General features: G+C 44.1%; 1 protein-coding gene across 1 annotated transcript in view; it reads right to left on the reverse strand.

Annotated features, from left to right (window-relative positions):
- Positions 1-27,134, reverse strand: part of LOC106597023 (juxtaposed with another zinc finger protein 1) — a 44,899-nt gene continuing 17,765 nt past the window's right edge. Inside the window, exons 2-5 of the mRNA XM_045697195.1 lie at positions 7,926-7,998; positions 6,126-6,328; positions 5,039-5,208; positions 1-391 (exon numbers count right to left, since the gene is read on the reverse strand). Coding sequence (XP_045553151.1) covers positions 218-391; positions 5,039-5,208; positions 6,126-6,328; positions 7,926-7,998 — 620 coding nt within the window. The 3' untranslated portion in view covers positions 1-217. The remainder of the gene's footprint in view (positions 392-5,038; positions 5,209-6,125; positions 6,329-7,925; positions 7,999-27,134) is intronic.

Genomic DNA, 27,134 nt, shown 5'->3' on the forward strand with positions numbered 1-27,134 from the left:
TATACAGCTGTGAAGAAAATACATTCCAAAAAATTTAAAATACAAATAAGGTAATTTTAAAGCATGCAATTAAAGAGTAGTGTACTGGAATAAGAAGAAGGAAAGTGCGTGTGTGTTTGGAATGGGACACAGCCATTTCTGGTGATGGTGGGTCCATAGAAACAGAATCACTAGAACAGGATGATGTTGAAGTGATTCTATTTCTGCGGGGACGGTGCTACTGCTGCATCTTGTGGATGTGGGTGGAGACTGGCGGGTGGAAGTTGATGGTGTGGTGCCTCAGGCCCTGGGACGTCTTGTAGCTCTTCCCACAGCGGCACTTGAAGGGCTTGCGGACGCGGATCTGTGTCCGGTGGCCGTTCTTGGCGTGGTACTTGATCCCGTTCACATTCTGAATGAGGGGGAGGGTACAGTACAGAGTAAGCTAAGTTTGAATTAGTCCAGTGTTCGCCAACTCCAGTCCTGGGGTGCTACTGGGTGTGTACAGGGCCCTTTGATCTAGCCCTGATTCACACATTCAACCAATCAGGGTCTTCAACTGGATTTGGAGAACACTGGATCAGTCTCCTATCAGTCATGAGTCATGAGTCATCAGTCATGAGTCCTACAGTCATGAGTCTCTCACCACACTATAGTAGCCTAGATTCACCTAGAGATGTCTTCAGTACACTAAACCTGACTCAACGCTCTACACAGCTCTTTGCATGTTTACTGTACAGCCCAGTGACAGAATAAAAATATACTTGATTATTTCTCCATCTCACAAAGGATTCAAGAATCTTTGTCCAGATGTCTTATGTCAGCTGATCTAACTCAACACAACGTCCTTCATCTCTGCGTGCTTCCTGTACAGGCTAGAGCAGGGCTGTCAATTTCATTTAGCCCCGGGGGCTGCATTCGGTCTTCAACGCTCTCCGGGGGCTGCACTGAAAATATATTTCCTCTCTGTAAAAATTTGCAAAAACATTGTCTTATATTTTTTATTGGTGATTATCAGTGAGCTGGACACAGTCAAGATACTGTATATGAATGTAGTGATTATCAGTGAGCTGGACACAGTCAAGATACTGTATATGAATGTAGGTCCAATATCATTTTTACGCAGTTTCAAAATGGTTTTACTCATTTTAAAGTATATTGAGTTCAGAGGAGGCTGCTGAGGGGAGGACGGCTCATAATAATGGCTGGAACAGAGGAAATGGAATGGCATCAAACACCTGGAAACCATGTGATTGATGTATTTGATACCGTTCCACTAATCTGATTGACAGAATGCCAAGAGTGTACAAAGCTGTTATCAAGGCAAAGGGTGGCTACTTTGAAGAATCTCAAATATATTTCGATTTCTTTAACACTTTTTTGGTTACTACATGATTCAATAGGTGTTATTTCATAGTTTAGATGTCTTCACTATTATTCTATAATGTAGAAAATAGTAAAATAAAGAAAAACCCTTGAATGAGTAGCTGTGTCCAAACTTTTGACTGGCACTGTATATGTCATGTTTCCTGTACAGCCTAGAGTACTACTAACTATATATCCTGTTTCTTGTACAGCCTAGAGTACTACTAACTATATATCCTGTTTCTTGTACAGCCTAGAGTACTACTAACTATATATCCTGTTTCTTGTACAGCCTAGAGTACTACTAACTATATATCCTGTTTCTTGTACAGTCTAGAGTACTACTAACTATATATCCTGTTTCTTGTACAGTCTAGAGTACTACTAACTATATATCCTGTTTCTTGTACAGTCTAGAGTCTACTACTAACTATATATCCTGTTTCTTGTACAGCCTAGAGTACTACTAACTATATATCCTGTTTCTTGTACAGCCTAGAGTACTACTAACTATATATCCTGTTTCTTGTACAGCCTAGAGTACTACTAACTATATATCCTGTTTCTTGTACAGTCTAGAGTACTACTAACTATATATCCTGTTTCTTGTACAGCCTAGAGTCTACTACTAACTATATATCCTGTTTCTTGTACAGCCTAGAGTCTACTACTAACTATATATCCTGTTTCTTGTACAGTCTAGAGTCTACTACTAACTATATATCCTGTTTCGTGTACAGCCTAGAGTACTACTAACTATATATCCTGTTTCTTGTACAGCCTAGTCTACTACTAACTATATATCCTGTTTCTTGTACAGCCTAGTCTACTACTAACTATATATCCTGTTTCTTGTACAGCCTAGAGTACTACTAACTATATATCCTGTTTCTTGTACAGCCTAGAGTACTACTAACTATATATCCTGTTTCTTGTACAGCCTAGAGTACTACTAACTATTTATCCTGTTTCTTGTACAGCCTAGAGTACTACTAACTATATATCCTGTTTCTTGTACAGCCTAGAGTCTACTACTAACTATTTATCCTGTTTCTTGTACAGCCTAGAGTACTACTAACTATATATCCTGTTTCTTGTACAGTCTAGAGTACTACTAACTATATATCCTGTTTCTTGTACAGTCTAGAGTACTACTAACTATATATCCTGTTTCTTGTACAGTCTAGAGTACTACTAACTATATATCCTGTTTCTTGTACAGCCTAGAGTACTACTAACTATATATCCTGTTTCTTGTACAGCCTAGAGTCTACTACTAACTATATATCCTGTTTCTTGTACAGCCTAGAGTCTACTACTAACTATATATCCTGTTTCTTGTACAGCCTAGAGTACTACTAACTATATATCCTGTTTCTTGTACAGCCTAGAGTACTACTAACTATATATCCTGTTTCTTGTACAGCCTAGTCTACTACTAACTATATATCCTGTTTCTTGTACAGTCTAGAGTACTACTAACTATATATCCTGTTTCTTGTACAGCCTAGAGTCTACTACTAACTATATATCCTGTTTCTTGTACAGCCTAGAGTACTACTAACTATATATCCTGTTTCTTGTACAGTCTAGAGTACTACTAACTATATATCCTGTTTCTTGTACAGCCTAGAGTACTACTAACTATATATCCTGTTTCTTGTACAGCCTAGAGTCTACTACTAACTATATATCCTGTTTCTTGTACAGTCTAGAGTACTACTAACTATATATCCTGTTTCTTGTACAGTCTAGAGTACTACTAACTATATATCCTGTTTCTTGTACAGCCTAGAGTACTACTAACTATATATCCTGTTTCTTGTACAGTCTAGAGTACTACTACTAACTATATATCCTGTTTCTTGTACAGTCTAGAGTCTACTACTAACTATATATCCTGTTTCTTGTACAGTCTAGAGTACTACTACTAACTATATATCCTGTTTCTTGTACAGTCTAGAGTCTACTACTAACTATTTATCCTGTTTCCTGTACAGCCTAGAGTACTACTAACTATATATCCTGTTTCTTGTACAGTCTAGAGTCTACTACTAACTATATATCCTGTTTCTTGTACAGCCTAGAGTCTACTACTAACTATATATCCTGTTTCTTGTACAGTCTAGAGTACTACTAACTATATATCCTGTTTCTTGTACAGCCTAGAGTCTACTACTAACTATATATCCTGTTTCTTGTACAGCCTAGAGTCTACTACTAACTATATATCCTGTTTCTTGTACAGCCTAGAGTCTACTACTAACTATATATCCTGTTTCTTGTACAGCCTAGAGTCTACTACTAACTATATATCCTGTTTCTTGTACAGCCTAGAGTACTACTAACTATATATCCTGTTTCTTGTACAGCCTAGAGTACTACTAACTATATATCCTGTTTCTTGTACAGCCTAGAGTCTACTACTAACTATATATCCTGTTTCTTGTACAGCCTAGAGTCTACTACTAACTATATATCCTGTTTCTTGTACAGCCTAGAGTCTACTACTAACTATATATCCTGTTTCTTGTACAGCCTAGAGTCTACTACTAACTATATATCCTGTTTCTTGTACAGCCTAGAGTCTACTACTAACTATATATCCTGTTTCTTGTACAGCCTAGAGTCTACTACTAACTATATATCCTGTTTCTTGTACAGCAGGGTGTCTGCAGGTTTTATTTTATTCCTTTCAAATAAGACCTAGATAATCAGGTGAGGGGAGGTCAGGGGAGGAGGGAAAACCCGCAGGCACTCAGCCCTACGTGGAATGACTTTGACACGAGGTCTAGAGTCTACTAACTGTCTCATCAGCCATAATCCTGTCATTCACGTCAGCAATGCCACCTTCTCAAGCTGAGCACCATTTATCCCGGACAGACAGCCAACCCAGATGGGAATGGAAAATCCTTGAAAAGGTCCATAAATCACTGCAGTGGACGTGGATGTATGCATTTCAAGATGTTGACATGCTGTAACACCCTGTTTTGTCAACAGCAGGAAGTCGATGGTGCTGTTTGCTATCCGTTTGAACTGGGACGTTATATAGACATCACATAGCAGCAGCTACTCTTCCTGGGGTCCACACAAAACATGAAATAATAATACAGAACATTAATAGACAAGAACAGCTTAAGGACAGAACTACATACAGTAAAACATTGTAAAAAGGCACACGTGGCATACATATCAGTAGATACACACAAACTATCTAGGACAAATAGGGGAGAGGCGTTGTGCCGTGAGCTGTTGCTTTATCTGCATGCAGAGCCTTGGTCCGTTTAGGACCAAACCAACATCGAGGGTAATGGATGCTTTTCATTTGGAGTCTTATGAGAAGGAGAAGCAGTCACTTGAACAGAAAGCATAGACTATGTATCTAGCCAATATTCACAGACAGGTAGGTAGAGACAGGATACATTCCTGACCACATGACCTGATGAATAAACACTCTGGCTCTTAGTTTAACTCAGGGCTCTAGTTAAAAGCTGTTTGAGGCTTTTCCTGGTCATGTCACGTGGTCAGGAATACCCCTGGCTCTATTCACGGGGCAGTGCAAGGGAGAGGATACGAGACCCCATTTACACTCGGTAATAACATGCGTCTTGTATTATCTGGTTGCAATCATCTGATCACATGTCAGAGCATTTACACATGGTATTGATTCATGGACTGAGTGCGGTTGGCCCACCTTGTATCTCTTCTTGCAGCCAGGCACAGGGCAGGCGAAGGGTTTCTCCTCTCCTCCATTCATACACATGGAGCTGAGGATAGACTCTGAGCTGATGGCACTCTCTGTGGTCCAGGACTCACCACTGTCTGACTCCTCATAGTCTACCTCCTCTTCATCATACTCACTGCCTGGAGGGGAGAAACACAGACACAGGTACGTGCACACACACACACACACCAGAATACGATTTGTCATAAAACGTGCCTACTGCCGTCCATAAACAATTTGAGTAATACTCCTATTTCAGCAGCTCCAGTACTCTGCTCTGATTCAAGCACAGTTAATGACTAAGGTTGAGTCCCAAATGGTACCCTATTCCTTATATAGTGCACTAGTTTTGACCAGGGCCCATAAGGCCCATAGTGCACTATAATAGACTGCCATTTGGGCCGTATCCTATGGCTGGCATGGGCATCCTAGCCTCAAGGGTTTTGGACCGGCTGATGTGCCGAGACAGATTCAGACTCAAGCCTTCCACATGTGTTCTGGCTGTAGGGTTCCCACAGGGTTCTACTGTTGCCTTGTTACTGAGCCCAAGTTTGTGGAGAGACTGAAAAAATGCTGTTTTGTGGGAAAGAATTTAGCCCATTTCACAAGGTCCCAGGGTTAAGGCAATGCAAAATAAGATTTGGCTCCACAACCACAAGAACCAAAGAGACAAGGAGCTGCAACTACGAGAGAAAAACCCAGCATATCTTACTAAGTGGCAACGTGGGAAAGACACAAACAAAGAACACAAGTAAGCAAATACCATGGCAACTTAAAATGATGAGATTCTGATGAAATAAGCCCAGTACCTTCCCTGTGTATGACTATACCAACTGACAGAGAGTCAACCCTCTATGCTTCTCTAAGGACCCTACGGTGAGACATTACAGCACCTAACTTCCCTGAATTACCTCCATGTCTTCTCCTGAAACTTAAGAGGCATTTCCTGATCCAAACCAAAATATGGGACAATGAAGTGACATAATCCATATTACATAAACTACTGACACCTGCCTCCTAGATGACGGTGTTGTACTCTGTTGTCACGGTAACCTACCTGTAGGAGTGCTGCTACGGAAGGAGGAGGAGGGTGTGATGGGAGGGGTGACAGGCGGGGTGAGGTTCCCACTGCTGCGTCTGGGAGGAGGGGAGACGTTACTGCTACGAGGGAGACTGCCTGTCAGAGACTGAGACAGCTTGGGGTGCACCTTCCTCTTCAGCCTCTCAGGCTGCTCCCGACGCGCTGCCTCTGTCATAAACCTGGGCAAGGGAGGAGCCAGAGAGAGAGGGAAGAGGAGAGGACACACAACCACACATCATACATGACCGACTCGGTTTGCGCGCCACAAGGGTGTGCTAGCCTGCTGAGCTAAAGCCTAGCTATTAGCTCAGGGAGTTAACATAAGTCGGAGCTTAGGCAAGGTTAGTCTCATCATGCCAGCGTGGTTGTTCACAGAACCTCCTCCGTTACAAACGTATATCACTGAAGTCACTGTACAACATATGCTCGGAGTATATCACTCATTCAAACCACTCCCATGTTTAACAGTAGGCCTATATCTCTGACCAAACTTCATGTTTAACAGTAGGCCTATATCTCTGACCAAACTTCATGTTTAACAGTAGGCCTATATCTCTGACCAAACTTCATGTTTAACAGTAGGCCTATATCTCTGACCAAACTTCATGTTTAACAGTAGGCCTATATCTCTGACCAAACTTCATGTTTAACAGTAGGCCTATATCTCTGACCAAACTTCATGTTTAACAGAAGGCCTATATCTCTGACCAAACTTCATGTTTAACAGTAGGCCTATATCTCTGACCAAACTTCATGTTTAACAGTAGGCCTATATCTCTGACCAAACTTCATGTTTAACAGAAGGCCTATATCTAAGACTAAACATTGTTACATTGTAAAATATTCTGTAAACGTAAGTCATAAAATTGAAATGTTCACACAGACACTGTTAAAGCAGAAGTGAAATGAACAGCTGAAAGCTGAAACCACATCAAGATGTGTGTCTAAAGACAGGGTGACAGACAGTGGTAGCTAGTCCCTCTATTATACAGTCACACTGCTGCCTCAGAGTGCCTCAGCCCTTTAAACCTCTTTGATATGGTGATTGAATGGAGAACTGGGATGAGATTGAAATGTCATCTTGGTCTAGTAATGTAGGACCCAGGACTATATAACATCCTGTTACCCAACGCTAACACAATTAAACTGACTTATCCACCAGATGAGGCTGACTGCTGCTAGATGGAACTGACACACACACACACACACACACACACACACTTCAGGCTAGCTGTGGAGTGAGCTTAAGGCATGTTCTTACCTCCATCACACCTCTACTGTTGCATGGACTTAGACCTCAAACACAAACCTCCACACGGTCATACTGAGATAACAGTTTAATCTACTATTTACTGATGACATTTGGTCATTCATGCCTTTTCTGGTCAGAGTTAGGACAGTTTAAACTGAACCATAAGAATACCGTTCATTAGGGATTTCAGAACCATGATCCTTTGAGACATGGTTAAAGGTCTGATTGGTATATACACTGAACAAATAGAATTCTTCAGGAGTATTTCCATCTGTAATAAAGCCCTTTTGTGGGGAAAAACTGGTTCTGATTGGCTGGGCCCCCATTGGGTGGGCCTGGCTCCCCAGTGGGTGGGCCTACCCATGGTTGATCCCCTGCCCAGTCATGTGAAATCCATAGATTAGGGCCTCATTTATTTATATTAATTGACTGATTTTCTTTAATGAACTATAACTCAGCAAAATCTTTGAAATTGTTGCATACATATTTTTGTTAAGTATAGGTTAGGCTAGTAGCCTGCTCACCTGTTGATGTAGCTGAGGGCAACATATGTGGGCTGCTGCTGCTCCTGTTTCTCCAACTGATGAGGATCTGTGTCTGACGAGAGACAGAGGGGAGAGACAGAGAGGTGGAGGGAGAGAGAGGTTAGTCTAATCATATAACAGCAGACATGACACACACACAGCCACAAAGGTGCCACTACACAGTCTTCATAACAATTGCATGTGGTCAAGAGGGGCAGGAGTGGTTGTGTGTGCGGACTGGGTGTGTGTCACTCACCAAAACAACAGTAGCTAGCTAGTGTGACGATGTTTAACGAATGATGTCATGGGCGCCCGTCTAGACTAGTCGTCGTCCTCAAGCTAAGCACCGCTGGAGATAGTCCACAAACCACCTCGTATCCAAACCCCTCTCTCACATCTCATCAACAAACTAGATAAATTTGCTTTTTATTAAAAACTCACAACAAAGAAGGCTGGGTCTAATCTAGGCTATACGACGTATTTAATGAAGTCTTCCATGGCACTGGCTGGCACTGGCTTTCTCATAAGTCTTCTGATCTGATTCAACTTTAACTATGCAGCCTCCATATTGCCCATAGTACCAGACAACACTCCACACACACTGTGCTTTCCCATGCTGTGCTCCAGACGTTTGGCTCGGCTCTGCAGTGCTGCCAAACAACGGACAACCTCTCTCTCTCTCCCTCATCTCTCACTCCCTTCACACCCTGAGGTGAACCAGGCCCAACTTCAAACAACCTCCCCACTGCCATGCCATGTGGGAGTGGGGAGATGCCCCATAAAACCACCCTGTGTCTGCCACTCACCAGCTGTGCCTGCCTGCCTACCTAGTGCCTGCCTTGCCTCTGCCTGGTCTGGGCTATGGGAAAGTGCTGCCCCCCCGTGGCCAAGTAGAGAAAAACTGGCAGCATGTGGCCCCAAGGGTCAAAGGTTATATCCCAAATGGCACTCTATTCAGTATATCGTGCACTACTTTTGACCAGGGCCCATAGGGCTCCGCCTATAGGCCATTTGGAACACAGCCAAGCAACCACAGCCTTTAGGGGAAGGGTTCTTCTAAACTACAGGAGTACCACTTTTGAGTGGACAGGCTTTTGTTCCAGCCCTGCACTAAACAGCCTGATTCAGAGTGTATCAATATGCCACTGTGTATGGTGTTTGCCTCGCTGGCATATCTAATCAATAGATAACACTAAGTGCAGTTGGAGGGTCTTTAGATCACATAGTCAAGTCTTTTTCATGTTCAAGTAAAGGAGCAAAGCAAGAAGCAACATGTTATGTGTGTGTACCAAAACACACCCTGGTATCCGCCTGAGGTCACACTGACTTATTGTTATAAAGCAGAAGCACTCCGTGAACGTCTTCAAAGCTCTCCCACTGAGGTGTTGCCCCAGATTTACACTAGATCTGACCTGTGACCCCTCATAAAAACCACTTCTGCAGCTTTTCTGGAGAGCGTTCACTGTGGGTGGGCCCAACATAGAGATCTTATTCAATGAAGTGTTCTTTATGTAATTCTACGGGGCCCAATGTTGTCCATGGACAACATTAGCTACAGTGGGGGGAAAAAGTATTTGATCCCCTGCTGATTTTGTACGTTTGCCCACTAAAGAAAGGATCAGTCTATAATTTTAATGGTAGGTTTATTTGAACAATGAGACAGAATAACAACAAAACAATCCAGAAAAACACATGTCAGAAATGTTATAAAATGATTTGCATTTTAATGAGGGAATAAGTATTTGACCCCTCTGCAAAACATGACTTAGTACTTGGTGGCAAAACCCTTGTCGGCAATCACAGAGGTCAGACGTTTCTTGTAGTTGGCCACCAGGTTTGCACGCATCTCAGGAGGGATTTTGTCCCACTCCTCTTTGCAGATCTTCTCCAAGTCATTAAGGTTTCGAGGCTGACGTTTGGCAACTCAAACCTTCAGCTCCCTCCTCAGATTTTCTATGGGATTAAGGTCTGGAGACTGGCTAGGCCACTCCAGGACCTTAATGTGCTTCTTCTTGAGACACTCCTTTGTTGCCTTGGCCGTGTGTTTTGGGTCATTGTCATGCTGGAATACCCATCCACGACCCATTTTCAATGCCCTGGCTGAGGGAAGGAGGTTCTCACCCATTATTTGACGGTACATGGCCTTGTCCATCGTCCCTTTGATGCGGTGAAGTTGTCCTGTCCCCTTAGCAGAAAAACACCCCCAAAGCATAATGTTTCCACCTCCATGTTTGACGGTGGAGATGGTGTTCTTGGGGTCATAGGCAGCATTCCTCCTCCTCCAAACACGGCGAGTTGAGTTGATGCCAAAGAGCTCCATTTTGGTCTCATCTGACCACAACACTTTCACCCAGTTGTCCTCTGAATCATTCAGATGTTCATTGGCAAATTTCAGACGGGCCTGTATATGTGCTTTCTTGAGCAGGGGGGACCTTGCGGGCGCTGCAGGATTTCAGTCCTTCACGGCGTTGTGTGTTACCAATTGTTTTCTTGGTGACTATGGTCCCAGCTGCCTTGAGATCATTGACAAGATCCTCCCGTGTAGTTCTGGGCTGATTCCTCACCGTTCTCATGATCATTGCAACTCCACGAGGTGAGATCTTGCATGGAGCCCCAGGCCGAGGGATATTGACAGTTCTTTTGTGTTTCTTCCATTTGCGAATAATCGCACCAAATGTTGTCACCTTCTCACCAAGCTGCTTGACGATGGTCTTGTAGCCCATTCCAGCCTTGTGTAGGTCTACAATCTTGTCCCTGACATCCTTGGAGAGCTCTTTGGTCTTGGCCATGGTGGAGAGTTTGGAATCTGATTGATTGATTGCTTCTGTGGACTGGTGTCTTTTTTACAGGTAACAAGCTGCGGTTAGGAGCACTCCCTTTAAGAGTGTGCTCCTAATCTCAGCTCGTTACCTGTATAAAAGACACCTGGGAGCCAGAAATCTTTCTGATTGAGAGGGCGTCAAATACTTATTTCCCTCATTAAAATGCAAATCAATTTATAACATTTCTGACATGTGTTTTTCTGGATTTCTGTTATTCTGTCTCTCACTGTTCAAATAAACCTACCATTAAAATTATAGACTGATCCTTTCTTTGTCAGTGGGCAAACGTACAAAATCAGCAGGGGATCAAATACTTTTTTCCCCTCACTGTAGGTACGTGTCATCTGCACCAAAACACACCCTAGTACCTTTGCCCCATCTTCCCATCTGAGGTCCTGCGGTCTGTGTGCCGAATGGTGAAAGTGGGTCTGGTCAGAGGAGTTGGGCTGTGTGTGCAGAATGGTGAAAGTGGACAGTGGGTCTGGTCAGAGGAGTTGGGCTGTGTGTGCAGAATGGTGAAAGTGGGTCTGGTCAGAGGAGTTGGGCTGTGTGTGCAGAATGGTGAAAGTGGGTCTGGTCAGAGGAGTTGGTCTGTGTGTGCAGAATGGTGAAAGTGGACAGTGGGTCTGGTCAGAGGAGTTGGGCTGTGTGTGCAGAATGGTGAAAGTGGACAGTGGGTCTGGTCAGAGGAGTTGGGCTGTGTGTGCAGAATGGTGAAAGTGGGTCTGGTCAGAGGAGTTGGGCTGTGTGTGCAGAATGGTGAAAGTGGACAGTGGGTCTGGTCAGAGGAGTTGGGCTGTGTGTGCAGAATGGTGAAAGTGGACAGTGGGTCTGGTCAGAGGAGTTGGGCTGTGTGTGCAGAATGGTGAAAGTGGACAGTGGGTCTGGTCAGAGGAGTTGGTCTGTGTGTGCAGAATGGTGAAAGTGGACAGTGGGTCTGGTCAGAGGAGTTGGTCTGTGTGTGGATGGACATAGTGGTAAGAGTACAACACTCCCTCTAACACACTCATGGACGCACACACGCACACAGTGTTCACACACACACACACACACAGTGGACGCACACACGCACACAGTGTTCACACACACACAGTGTTCACACACACACACAGTGTTCACACACACACACAGTGTTCACACACACACACACAGTGTTCACACACACACACACACACAGTGTTCACACACACACACAGTGTTCACACACACACACAGTGTTCACACACACACAGTGTTCACACACACACAGTGTTCACACACAGTGTTCTCACACACACAGTGTTCACACACACACACAGTGTTCACACACAGTGTTCACACACACACACAGTGTTCACACACACACACAGTGTTCACACACAGTGTTCACACACACACAGTGTTCACACACACACACAGTGTTCACACACACACACAGTGTTCACACACACACACAGTGTTCACACACAGTGTTCACACACACACACAGTGTTCACACACAGTGTTCACACACACACACAGTGTTCACACACAGTGTTCACACACACACAGTGTTCACACACACACACACACACAGTGTACACACACAGTGTTCACACACACAGTGTTCACACACACACACACACACACACACACAGTGTTCACACACACACACACACACACACAGTGTTCACACACACACACACACACAGTGTTCACACACACACACAGTGTTCACACACACACAGTGTTCACACACACAGTGTACACACACACACACACAGTGTACACACACAGTGGTCACACACACAGTGTTCACACACACACACACACACACACAGTGGTCACACACAGTGGTCACACACAGTGGTCACACACACACACACACACAGTGTACACACACACACACACAGTGTTCACACACACACACACAGTGTTCACACACACACACACAGTGTTCACACACACACACACAGTGTTCACACACACACACACAGTGTTCACACACACACACACAGTGTTCACACACACACACACACAGTGTTCACACACACACACACACACACAAAACACACACACACAAAACACACGTCGAAGCCGTGCTGGGGTAATGGCTAACAGATGCACCACCAGCCTTAGTAGGAAACCCTCTTCACTGCCATGATTCCCTCCGTACTGTAATGGATCATATAGGCTATAGCTATAGGTCTTTATGTTTATTCAGAGTAGGCTAAAGTGTTAATCAGACACTCTTATCCAGAGTGACTTACAGACAGTACATTCAACTAGGCCTATGTTGTTTAGTAGGGAAAAAAACAAACATATCCCAGTTACTCAAGTAGACTCTTCTACAACCCATATTCAGCAGCGGAGCCGTCACATTCAGCAGCGGAGCCGTCACATTCAGCAGCGGAGCCGTCACATTCAGCAGCGGAGCCGTCACATTCGTCACATTCAGCAGCGGAGCCGTCACATTCAGCAGCGGAGCCGTCACATTCAGCAGCGGAGCCGTCACATTCAGCAGCGGAGCCGTCACAACCAGCTGCGGAGCCGTCACAACCAGCTGCGGAGCCGTCACAACCAGCTGCGGAGCCGTCACATTCAGCTGCGGAGCCGTCACAACCAGCTGCGGAGCCGTCACATTCAGCTGCGGAGCCGTCACATTCAGCTGCGGAGCCGTCACAACCAGCTGCGGAGCCGTCACATTCAGCTGCGGAGCCGTCACATTCAGCTGCGGAGCCGTCACATTCAGCTGCGGAGCCGTCACAACCAGCTGCGGAGCCGTCACAACCAGCTGCGGAGCCGTCACATTCAGCTGCGGAGCCGTCACATTCAGCAGCGGAGCCGTCACATTCAGCAGCGGAGCCGTCACAACCAGGACAGCGATCACTCACCTCGGATTAGACAAAGATGTTTTCTACAACAAAGACGACGCACAAGACATTCTCCAAACACCCCACAGGACCGACATCCCCGTTATTTGCAAGAGGAAGTGACGCAGGTACAGAGGACAAAGAGCCGGATGCCTGGTCAGGAGACCCGGAGAAGGCGAGTGGGAAAGCTGCCGTTACCGTCAATATTACTCGCCAACGTGCAATCATTGGACAATAAATTAGACAAGGTACGATCACGAATATCCTACCAACGGGACATCAAAAACTGTGATATCTTATGTTTCACGGAATCGTGGCAGAATGACGACATGGATATTCAGCTAGCGGGATATACGCTGCACCGGCAAGATAGAACAGCACACTCCGGTATGACCGGGGGGGGGGTCTGTGCATATTTGTAAACAGCTGGTGCAGGAAATCTAAGGAAGTCTCTAGAGTTTGCTCGCCTGAAGTAGAGTATATAGAGAGTTTACAGCTATACATTTCCTGGCTGTTTATTTACCACCACAGACAGATGCTTGCACTAAGACCGCACTCAGTCAGCTGTATAACAAAATAAGGAAATAAGAAAACAGGAAACCACTCACCCAGAGGCGGCGCTCCTAGTGGCCGGAGACTTTAATGCAGGGAAACTTAAATCAGTTCTACCAAATTTCTATCAACATGTTAAATGTGCAACCAGGGGGAAAAAAATCTAGATCACCTGTACTCCAAACACAGAGACGTGTACAAAGCTCTCCCTCGCCCTCCATTTGGTAAATCCGACCACAACTCTATCCTCCTGATTCCTGCTTACAAGCACAAATTAAAGCAGGAAGCACCAGTGACTCGGTCTATAAAAAAGTGGTCAGATGAAGCAGATGCTAAACTACAGGACTGTTTTGCTAGCACAGACTGGAACATGTTCCGGGATTCTTCCGATGGCATTGAAGATTACACCACATCAGTAACTGGCCTTATCAATAAGTGCATCGAGGACGTCGTCCCAACAGTGACTGCCGCTTTCAAGGTGCGGGACTCTAACCCGGAAGCTTACAAGAAATCCTGCTATGCCCTGCGACGAACCATCAAACAGGCAAAGTGTCAATACAGGGCTAAGATTGAATCATACTATACCGGCTCCGACGCTCGTCAGATGTGGCAGGGCTTGCAAACTATTACAGACTACAAAGGGAAGCACAGCTGCGAGCTGCCCAGTGACACGAGCCTACCAGACGAGCTAAATCACTTCTATGCTCGCTCGAGGCAAGCAACACTGAGGCATGCATGAGAGCATCAGCTGTTCCGGACGACTGTGTGATCATGCTCTCCGTAGCCGACGTGAGTAAGACCTTTAAACAGGTCAACATACACAAGGCTGCGGAGCCAGACGGATTACCAGGACGTGTGCTCTGGGCAGGTGCTGACCAACTGGCAGGTGTCTTCGCTGACATTTTCAACATGTCCCTGATTGAGTCTGTAATACCACCATGTTTCAAGCAGACTACCATAGTCCATGTGCCCAAGAACACAAAGGCAACCTGCCTAAATGACTACAGACCCGTAGAACTCACATCCGTAGCCATGAAGTGCTTTGAAAGGTTGGTAAATGACTCACAGCAACACCATTATCCCAGAAACCCTAGACCCACTCCAATTTACATACCGCCCAAACAGATCCACAGATGATGCAATCTCTATTGCACTCCACACTGCCTTTCCCACCTGGACAGAAGGAACACTTATGTGAGAATGCTATTCATTGACTACAGCTCAGCGTTCAACACCATAGTACCCTCAATGCTCATCACTAAGCTAAGGATCCTGGGACGAAACACCTCCCTCTGCAACTGGATCCTGGACTTCCTGACGGGCCGCCCCCAGGTGGTGAGGGTAAGTAGCAACACATCAGCCACGCTGATCCTCAACACTGGAGCTCCACTGGGGTGCGTGCTCAGTCCCCTCCTGTACTCCATGTTCACCCACGACTGCATGGCCAGGCACGACTCCAACACCATCATTAAGTTTGCAGACGACACAACAGTGGTAGACCTGATCACAGACAATGACGAGACAGCCTATAGGGAGGAGGTCAGAGACCTGGCCGTGTGGTGCCAGAATAACAACCAATCCCTCAACGTAACCAAGACTAAGGAGATGATTGTGGACTACAGGAAAAGGAGTACCGAGCACGCCCCCATTCTCATCGACGGGGCTGTAGTGGAGCAGGTTGAGAGCTTCAAGTTCCTTGGTGTTCACATCAACAACAAACTAGAATGGTCCAAACACACCAAGGCAGTCGTGAAGAGGGCACGACAAAGCCTATTCCCCCTCAGGAAACGAAAAAGATTTGGCATGGGTCCTGAGATCCTCAAAAGGTTCTACAGCTGCAACATCGAGAGCATCCTGACTGGTTGCATCACTGCCTGGTACGGCAATTGCTTGGCCTCTGACCGCAAGGCACTACAGAGGGTAGTGCGTACGGCCCAGTACATCACTCGGGCTAAGCGCCTGCCATCCAGGACCTCTACACCAGGCGGTGTCAGAGGAAGGCCCTAAAAATTGTCAAAGACTCCAGCCACCCCAGTCATAGACTGTTCTCTCTACTACCGCATGGCAAGCGGTACCCAGAGTGCCAAGTCTAGGACAAAAAAGCTTCTCAACAGTTTTTACCCCTAAGACTCCTGAACAGGTAATCAAATGGCTACCTGGACTAGTTGCATTGTGTGCCCCCCTCAACCCCTCTTTTCACACTGCTGCTACTCTCTGTTTATCATATGTGCATAGTCACTTTAACTATACATTCATGTACATACACTGCTCAAAAAAATAAAGGGAACACTTAAAAAACACATCCTAGATCTGAATGAAAGAAATAATCTTATTAAATACTTTTTTCTTTACATAGTTGAATGTGCTGACAACAAAATCACACAAAAATAATCAATGGAAATCCAATTTATCAACCCATGGAGGTCTGGATTTGGAGTCACACTCAAAATTAAAGTGGAAAACCACATTACAGGCTGATCCAACTTTGATGTAATGTCCTTAAAACAAGTCAAAATGAGGCTCAGTAGTGTGTGTGGCCTCCATGTGCCTGTATGACCTCCCTACAACGCCTGGGCATGCTCCTGATGAGGTGGCGGATGGTCTCCTGAGGGATCTCCTCCCAGACCTGGACTAAAGCATCCACCAACTCCTAGACAGTCGGATGGAGCGAGGCATGATGTCCCAGATGTGCTCAATTGGATTCAGGTCTGGGGAACGGGCGGGCCAGTCCATAGCATCAATGCCTTGCTCTTGCAGGAACTGCTGACACACTCCAGCCACATGAGGTCTAGCATTGTCTTGCATTAGGAGGAACCCAGGGCCAACCGCACCAGCATATGGTCTCACAAGGGGTCTGAGGATCTCATCTCGGTACCTAATGGCAGTCAGGCTATCTCTGGCGAGCACATGGAGGGCTGTGCGGCCCCCCAAAGAAATGCCACCCCACACCATGACTGACCCACCGCCAAACCGGTCATGCTGGAGGATGTTGCAGGCAGCAGAACGTTCTCCACGGCGTCTCCAGACTCTGTCACGTCTGTCACATGCTCAGTGTGAACCTGCTTTCATCTGTGAAGAGCACAGGGCGCCAGTGGCGAATTTGCCAATCTTGGTGTTCTCTGGCAAATGCCAAACGTCCTGCACGGTGTTGGGCTGTAAAGCACAACCCCCACCTGTGGACGTCGGGCCCTCATACCACCCTCATGGAGTCTGTTTCTGACCGTTTGAGCAGACACATGCACATTTGTGACCTGCTGGAGGTCATTTTGCATGGCTCTGGCAGTGCTTCTCCTGCTCCTCCTTGCACAAAGGCGGAGGTAGCGGTCCTGCTGCTGGGTTGTTGCCCTCCTACGGCCTCCTCCACGTCTCCTGACGTACTGGCCTGTCTCCTGGTTGCGCCTCCATGCTCTGGACACTACGCTGACAGACACAGCAAAGCTTCTTGCCATAGCTCGCATTGATGTGCCATCCTGGATGAGCTGCACTACCTGAGCCACTTGTGTGGGTTGTAGACTCCGTCTCATGCTACCACTAGAGTGAAAGCACCGCCAGCATTCAAAAGTGACCAAAACATCAGCCAGGAAGCATAGGAACTGAGAAGTGGTCTGTGGTCCCTGCCTGCAGAACCACTCCTTTATTGGGGGTGTCTTGCTAATTGCCTATAATTTCCACCTGTTGTCTATTCCATTTGCACAACAGCATGTGAAATTTATTATCAATCAGTGTTGCTTCCTAAGTGGACAGTTTGATTTCACAGAAGTGTGATTGACTTGGAGTTACATTGTGTTGTTTAAGTGTTCCCTTTATTTTTTTGAGCAGTGTACTACCTCAATTGGGCCGACCAACCAGTGCTCCCGCACATTGGCTAACCGGGCTATCTGCATTGTGTCCCACCCACCACCCGCCAACCCCTCTTTTACGCTACTGCTACTCTCTGTCCATCATATATGCATAGTCACTTTAACCATATCTACATGTACATACTACCTGACAAACCGGTGTCTGTATGTAGCCTCGCTACTTTTATAGCCTCGCTACTGTATATAGCCTGTCTTTTTACTGTTGTTTTATTTCTTTACTTACCCATTGTTCCCCTAACACCTTTTTTGCACTATTCGTTAGAGCCTGTAAGTAAGCATTTCACTTATTCGGCGCACGTGACAACTAAACCTTGATTTGATTCGATTCATTTACTACCACTATAATATCACTAAACTACCACTACCACTATTAATTTACTACCACTACCCCATCACTGCACTATCACTATTAATTTACTACCACTACCCCATCACTGTTCTACCACTATACTACCCCATCACTATACGATCAGTATACTACCCCTACCACTATAGTACCACTACCACTATTAATTTACTATCACTATACATTTACTACCACTGTCACTATTAATGTACTGCCACTATACTATCAGTATACTACCACTACTAATTTACTATCACTATACTACCACTACTCATTTACTACCACTATACTACCACTACTCATTTACTACCACTATAGTACCACTATAGTGCCACTGACGCTATTCATTCACTACCACTACTCATTTACTACTACTATAATATCACTACACTATTCATTCACTACCACTATATAACCACTTCCGCTATTCATTCACTACCACTATTCATTCACTACCACTATTCATTCACTACCACTATAATACCACTATTCATTCACTACCACTATAATACCACTATACTACCACTACCGCTATTTATTTACTACCACTATCGCTATTAATTCACTACCACTATAATACCACTATAGTACCACTACCGCTATTCATTTTCTACCACTATACTATTTTTACATTTACGTCATTTAGCAGACGCTCTTATCCAGAGCAACTTACAAATACTATCACTATAATACCACTATAGTACCACTACCACTATTCATTTTCTAGCACTATAATATCACTATACTACCACTGTACTACCACTACTGCCATTCATTCACTACCACTATAATACCACTATAGTACCACTACAGCTATTCATTTTCTACCACTATAATATCACTATACTATCACTATAATACCACTATAGTACCACTACCACTATTATACCACTACCGCTATTCATTTTCTACCACTATAATATCACCACACTACCACTATAATACCAGTATAGTACCACTACCGCTATTCATTTTCTAGCACTATAATATAACTATACTACCACTATAGCTATTCATTCACTGCCACTATACTATCACTACCGCTATTCATTCACTACTACTATAGTACCACTACCGCTATTCATTCACTACCACTATAGTACCACTATCGCTATTCATTCACTACCGCTATTCATTCACTACTACTATAGTACCACTACCGCTATTCATTCACTACCACTATAGTACCACTATAGTACCACTACCACTATAATATCACTATAATACCACTATAGTACCACTACCACTATTATACCACTACCGCTATTCATTTTCTACCACTATAATATCACTATACTACCACTATAATACCACTACCGCTATTCATTCACTACCACTATAATACCACTGTAATACCACTATACTACCACTACTGCCATTCATTCACTACCACTATAGTACCACTACCGCTATTCATTCACTACCACTATAATACCACTGAATTACCACAATACTATCACTATATTACCACTACCGCTATTCATTCACTACCACTATACTATCACTATACTACCACTACTCAATCACTACCACTATAATACCACTATACTAACACAACCGCTATTCATTCACTACTACTATATTACCACTACCGCTATTCATTCACTACCACTATACTATCACTATACTACCACTACTCAATCACTACCACTATAATACCACTATACTATCACTACCGCTATTCATTCACTACATTTATAGTATCACTACCACTATTCATTCACTACCGCTATTCATTCACTACTACTATAGTACCATTACCACTATTCATTCACTACCGCTATTCATTCACTACTACTATAGTACCACTACCGCTATTCATTCACTACTACAGTACCACTATACTATCACTACCGCTATTCATTCACTACATTTATAGTACCACTACCGCTATTCATTCACTACCACTATAGTACCACTATACTATCACTACCGCTATTCATTCACTACTACTATAGTACCACTACCGCTATTAATTTACTACCACTATAATACCACTACCGCTATTCATTCACTACTACTATAGTATCACTACCACTATTCATTCACTACTACTACTACTATAGTACCACTACCGCTATTCATTTACTACCACTATAATATCACTATAATACCACTATAGTACCACTACCGCTATTCATTCACTACCACTATAATACCACTACTGCCATTCATTCACTACCACTATAGCTATTCATTCACTACCACTACTCAATCACTACCACTATAATACCACTATACCTACACTACCGCTATTCATTCACTACCACTATAATACCACTATTCATTCACTACCACTATACTATCACTACCGCTATTCATTCACTACCACTATAATACCACTATAATACCACTATACCTACACTACCGCTATTCATTCACTACCACTATAATACCACTATTCATTAACTACCACTATACTATCACTACCGCTATTCATTCACTACCACTATACTATCACTACCGCTATTCATTCACTACTACTATAGTACCACTACCGCTATTCATTCACTACATTTATAGTACCACTACTGCTATTCATTCACTACCACTATACTATCACTACCGCTATTCATTCACTACCACTATACTATCACTACCGCTATTCATTCACTACTACTATAGTACCACTACCGCTATTCATTTACTACCACTATAGTACCACTACCACTATTCATTCACTACCACTATACTATCACTACCGCTATTCATTCACTACTATAGTACCACTACCGCTATTCATTTACTACCACTATAATACCACTATACTATCACTACCACTATTCATGTACTACCCCTATACTATCGCTACCGCTATTCATTCACTACTACTATAGTACCACTACTGCTATTCATTCACTACTACTATAGTACCACTACCACTATTCATTCACTACATTTATAGTACCACTACTGCTATTCATTCACTACCACTATAATATCACTACCGCTATTCATTCACTACTACTATAGTACCACTACCGCTATTCAGTCACTACCACTATAATACCACTATACTATCACTACCACTATTCATGTACTACCCCTATACTATCGCTACCGCTATTCATTCACTACTACTATAGTACCACTACTGCTATTCATTCACTACTACTATAGTACCACTACCGCTATTCATTCACTACCACTATACTATCACTACCGCTATTCATTCACTACTACTATAGTACCACTACCGCTATTCAGTCACTACCACTATAATACCACTATACTATCACTACCGGTATTCATTCACTACTACTATAGTACCACTACCGCTATTCATTCACTACCACTATAATACCACTATACTATCACTACCGCTATTCGCTACTCTAAGAGGCCTAATGATCAGTACACAGGAGCAGAGTCATGGAGTCCTCTAAGAGGCCTAATGATCAGTACACAGGAGCAGAGTCATGGAGTCCTCTAAGAGGCCTAATGATCAGTACACAGGAGCAGAGTCATGGAGTCCTCTAAGAGGCCTAATGATCAGTACACAGGAGCAGAGTCATGGAGTCCTCTAAGAGGCCTAATGATCAGTACACAGGAGCAGAGTCATGGAGTCCTCTAAGAGGCCTAATGATCAGTACACAGGAGCAGAGTCATGGAGTCCTCTAAGAGGCCTAATGATCAGTACACAGGAGCAGAGTCATGGAGTCCTCTAAGAGGCCTAATGATCAGTACACAGGAGCAGAGTCATGGAGTCCTCTAAGAGGCCTAATGATCAGTACACAGGAGCAGAGTCATGGAGTCCTCTAAGAGGCCTAACGATCAGAAACTTAAAAGTTTTACCTCTCTGTTTAACTCTGTTGCAGATAACCATGCCCCAAATAAGAGATTAAGGGTAAAGGACATATGTAACCCATGGTTCACGCATCAATTGTCTTAAAGATTTCATGAAAGAAAGTTAGCTTAGGCTAGATTGACTGATTCTACCTCTGACTGGCAGTCCTTTAGACATTTGAGAAATAGATGTCTTACTCTGGTTAGAAAAGAAATGTCAACATACTTCTTGAATTGTGTATCAGTGAGTTGTGGAAATCCAGCTAAATTCTGGAAAGTGGTCAAATCAACAACAGTAAAAACAACAAAAATACACTTCCTCAGTGCCCCAGCAGGTTACGACAGCCTCTGGTCCCATAAGACAGACATTTGTGGTGCTGTTAATAAGCATTTTGCCTCAGCTGGCCATCTGTTTGAAAGAATGGTTTCTGAAAATATCTCAAGTTCCACAAGATGGAGTCCTTTATTCACCTCTAAAACAGATAGAATAGAATGATGCACTTCCAGGCACTCACTATTTTTTTCATTTGAACCATTTCAAGTCAAGGATGTATTAAGTGCCTTGCAAAAAGTGTATGTCCAACAATCCACCTCTGCTGATTCGCTTGACCCCTTTCTACTGCAGCTTCTGGGGCTATCCCTAAGATCTGGAAGGTGGCGCATGTCCTCCCCCTTTACAAAGGCGGGGATCCTTCTGACCTAGATACCTACCGCCCAGTTTCTAAACTATATTGCCTTGCAAAAATATTACAATCACTGGCAAACTCCGAGCTAAGAACTTTCTTAACTTCAAATGATATTCTTAATGTGCACCAGTCTGGTTTTAGACCTGGACATAGCACCGTTTCAGCAGCTGCGCTTGTCTTAAATGATATATTAAATTGCTTAGACAATAGGAATCACCGCGCTGCTATATTTATAGACCTGTCCAAGGCCTTCGATACTGTCAACCATCTCCTACTCAATCAAAGGTTGTCTGAAATGGGCCTCAACCAGGCGTCTTGCAAGTGGTTTGGGAACTACAGTTGACGTCGGAAGTTTACATACACTTAGGTTGGAGTCATTAAAACTCGTTTTTCAACCACTTCACACATTTCTTGTTAACAAACTATAGTTTTGGCAAGTTGGTTAAGACATCGACAGATTATTTCACTTATAATTCACTGTATCACAATTCCAGTGGGTCAGAAGTTTACATACACTAAGTTGACTGACTAAACAGCCTGAAATTCCAGGAAATTATGTCATGGCTTTAGAAGCTTCTGATAGGCTAATGGACATAATTTGAGTCAATTGGAGGTGTACCTGTGGATGTATTTCAAGGCCTACCTTCAAACTCAGTGCCTCTTTGCTTGACATCATGGGAAAATCAACAGAAATCAGCCAAGACCTCAGAAGACAAAAAATGGTAGACCTCCACAAGCCTGGTTCATCCTTGGGAGCAATTTCCAAATGCCTGAAGGTACCACATTCATCTGTACAAACAATAGTACGCAAGTATAAACACCATGGGACCACGCAGCCGTCATACCGCTCAGGAAGGAGACACGTTCTGTCTCCTAGAGATGAACGTACTTTGGTGCGAAAAGTGAAAATCAATCCCAGAACAGCAGCAAAGGACCTTGTGAAGATGCTGGAAGAAACAGGTACAAAAGTATCTATATCCACATTAACTCGAGTCCTATATCAACATAACCTGAAAGGCCGCTCAGCAAAGAAGAAGCCACTGCTCCAAAACCGCCATAAAAAAGCCAGACTACGGTTTGCAACTGCACATGGGGACAAAGATCGTACTTTTTTGGAGAAATGTCCTCTGGTCTGATGAAACAAAAAAATAGAACTGTTTGGCCATAATGACCATCATTATGTTTAGAGGAAAAAGGGGGAGGCTTGCAAGCCGAAGAACACCATCCCAACCGTGAAGCAAGGGGTGGCAGCATCATGTTGTGGGGGTGCTTTGCTGCAGGAGGGACTGGTGCACTTCACAAAATAGATGGCATAATGAGGCATGAAAATTATGTGGATATATTGAAGCAACATCTCAAGACATCAGTCAGGAAGTTAAAGCTTGGTCGCAAATGGGTCTTCCAAATGGACAATGACCCCAAGCATACTTCCAAAGTTGTGGCAAAATGGCGTAAGGACAAAGTCAAGGTATTGGAGTGGCCATCACAAAGCCCTGACCTCAATCCTATAGAAAATGTGTGGGCAGAACTGAAAAAGCATGTGCGAGCAAGGAGGCCTACAAACCTGACTCAGTTACACCAGCTCTGTCAGGAGGAATGGGACAAAATTCACCCAACTTATTGTGGGAAGCTTGTGGAAGGCTACCCGAAACGTTTGATCCAAGTTAAACAATTTATAGGCAATGCTACCAAATACTAATTGAGTGTATGTAAACTTCTGACCCACTGGGAATGTGATGAAAGAAATAAAAGCTGAAATAAAATCACTCTCTCTACTATTATTCTGACATTTCACATTCTTAAAATAACATGGTGATCCTAACTGACCTAAGACAGGGAATTTTTACTAGGATTAAATGTCAGGAATTGTGAAAAACTGAGTTTAAATGTATTTGGCTAAGGTGTATGTAAACTTCCAACTTCAACTATATCTGTCAGACAGGACACTGTGCTTTCTGATGGTGTCAAGTATTTATCTAAATAATATTGGTCTATCTGCAAAAACCTGTAACATTCATCTGTATGCAGATGACACTGTTATGTACGCTATTGCCCCTCCGGCTGACCAGGCTGTTGAAGCTGTAGTCTGATTTTGTCACCTAGCAGAAAGTCCTTGTTGATTTAAAATTGGTTCTTCATGCGGTAAAAACTAAATGTATGATGTTTTCTAATTCTCGTAGAAATACTTCAGATGGCTTACACATTTATGCAGTGGATGGTTCTTTCATCGAGCAGGTTCCTGCCTATAAATATCTGGGCTTTTGGATTGATAATAATTTGACATTTAAAAAACATATGGATTAACTAGTTAAGAAGCTGAGATTTAAATGAGGCTTCTTTTATATAATATATCATGTCTCTTCCTAAACAGCAGGAAGCAGATTGTACAGTCAACTCTCCTACCAGTTCTTAACAGTAACACCCTTAATCGGAATGCAGCAGCAACTAACCTTAAACCTTTTGGTGCAGTCTACCGTAGCGTCCTTCACTTTATCACAGGTGACAGTTTTAATACGCATCACTGCATCCTGTATCAAAAGGTTGGCTGGTCCTCATTAAAGTCCCGTACATCACTTCTTTACTCTCTTTCTGTTGACAAAGCTTTACTGTAGAAGCTTCTGATCTAGCTCACTTCACTGTTAAAGTATAAAAACATGATACCAAACCCGTTCACAGGATTGGTTAACTCTTGAGATTCCTCCGCCGAACTAGGCAAATCCATTTTGTTTTAATGCTCCACATTTTTGGCATCACTTATAAAATACATTACATTTGGATTCCCTGGTGCCGCTAATCATTTTAAAACCCTGATGATAAAATGAGTTCACCGAGGTGTGCAATTGTTTTGATTGACTAATAATTTGTTTATGATGCCTGTGATGTTCTAATGTAATGTACTGGTTATTCTATATTTTATTTGATGTCAGAGCACCTTTGGAAATGAGACCCATGATTAAATACAAGTGAATAAAGATAATGAGCAGTACACAGGAGCAGAGAGCAGTGTCATGGAGGGCTGCTCACCGACCACTCTATTAGCCCTGGATCAATCCACTCACACACACTATAAATCACACACACCTCAGCTGGCGTAAGTGTGTGTCTGTGTGTCCGTGTGTCTGGTAGGGGCCAGCTAGAGGGGCCAACTTCCCAGAAACCCAACCAACCGCTCCCCTCTGGGGCCACCTGCGCAGAAACCTCCATGGCCCTCTCTGATCCCCCATCCCCCTGACAGACCACCAGGACCAGGGTGTGGACCCCCCCCCATTAGAACCAGGGTATGGATCCCCCCCCCCATTAGAACCAGGGTGTGGACCCCCCCCATTAGAACCAGGGTGTGGATCCCCCCCCCATTAGAACCAGGGTGTGGACCCCCCCCATTAGAACCAGGGTGTGGACCCCCCCCCCATTAGAACCGGGGTGTGGACCCCCCCCCATTAGAACCAGGATGTGGACCCCTGGAAAGGAGAGAGGGCTAAACCATCCACCCAGGTGGTCCACAGCGGTGGTCTGTCTGTCTGTTCTAGGGTGTTTTGTTAAAGTCGCCTGATGCTGTGATCAAGACAACACACTCCCTCCTGAGCCAGTGACTGGCAAGCAGGTACAGGAAGAAAACTTTAAATCAGTGAACACAACTGCACAAAGTGACTCAATTAGTTGTGGCTTTTAACAAACTCACTGACAGGCCTGTAAAAGGTAGTAGGGTGAGACTGAAAACATCCCAGCAGCATCAGAAAGAGGCAGACATGACGTAATGGCCCAATTCTAGTTAGGCCAGATAGTTAAAGAGAGACACCCTCGCTATGTCCAGACTCCAGACTGCATGGGCCAGCCAACCACAGGACGGACGGAGATCACCATCATCACACAACACACCTTCCTGAGGCAAGACAGGAAGTGACGCCCCCTGTACCCATTCATTACCCCCCCTCCCCTACACCCTCCCACATTTATGTCCACCAACCAGCCAGTCAGTCACCTATCCCAGCAGCCCCTTCCCCCTCAGCCCAGCACACTGTTGGACCGCGTGGAGTGGCAAGGTTCATGGTGACATGTTTATGGTGGATCTGAGCAGTGGGGGACACTGGCCAGAGTCCTGGCACCACTTCCACAGAGGAAATTAAACCACAGAGTCAAACTGCACTTCACTGTTTGGTAGCCTGTTCTCTGCTGCTACTGCAGAGACTTAAATAACACGGCTGATTGTACAATGACTGAACCTCAGATGTGAAAATTGACTGAAAACACATAGGCAATGCACACACACAGGTACGCACTCACATGTACATACAGGCATTGACACACACACAACCCAAAACCAGATCC

The sequence above is a fragment of the Salmo salar genome, chromosome ssa02 (genome assembly GCF_905237065.1).
Source record: "Salmo salar chromosome ssa02, Ssal_v3.1, whole genome shotgun sequence".
Taxonomy (NCBI): domain Eukaryota; kingdom Metazoa; phylum Chordata; class Actinopteri; order Salmoniformes; family Salmonidae; genus Salmo; species Salmo salar.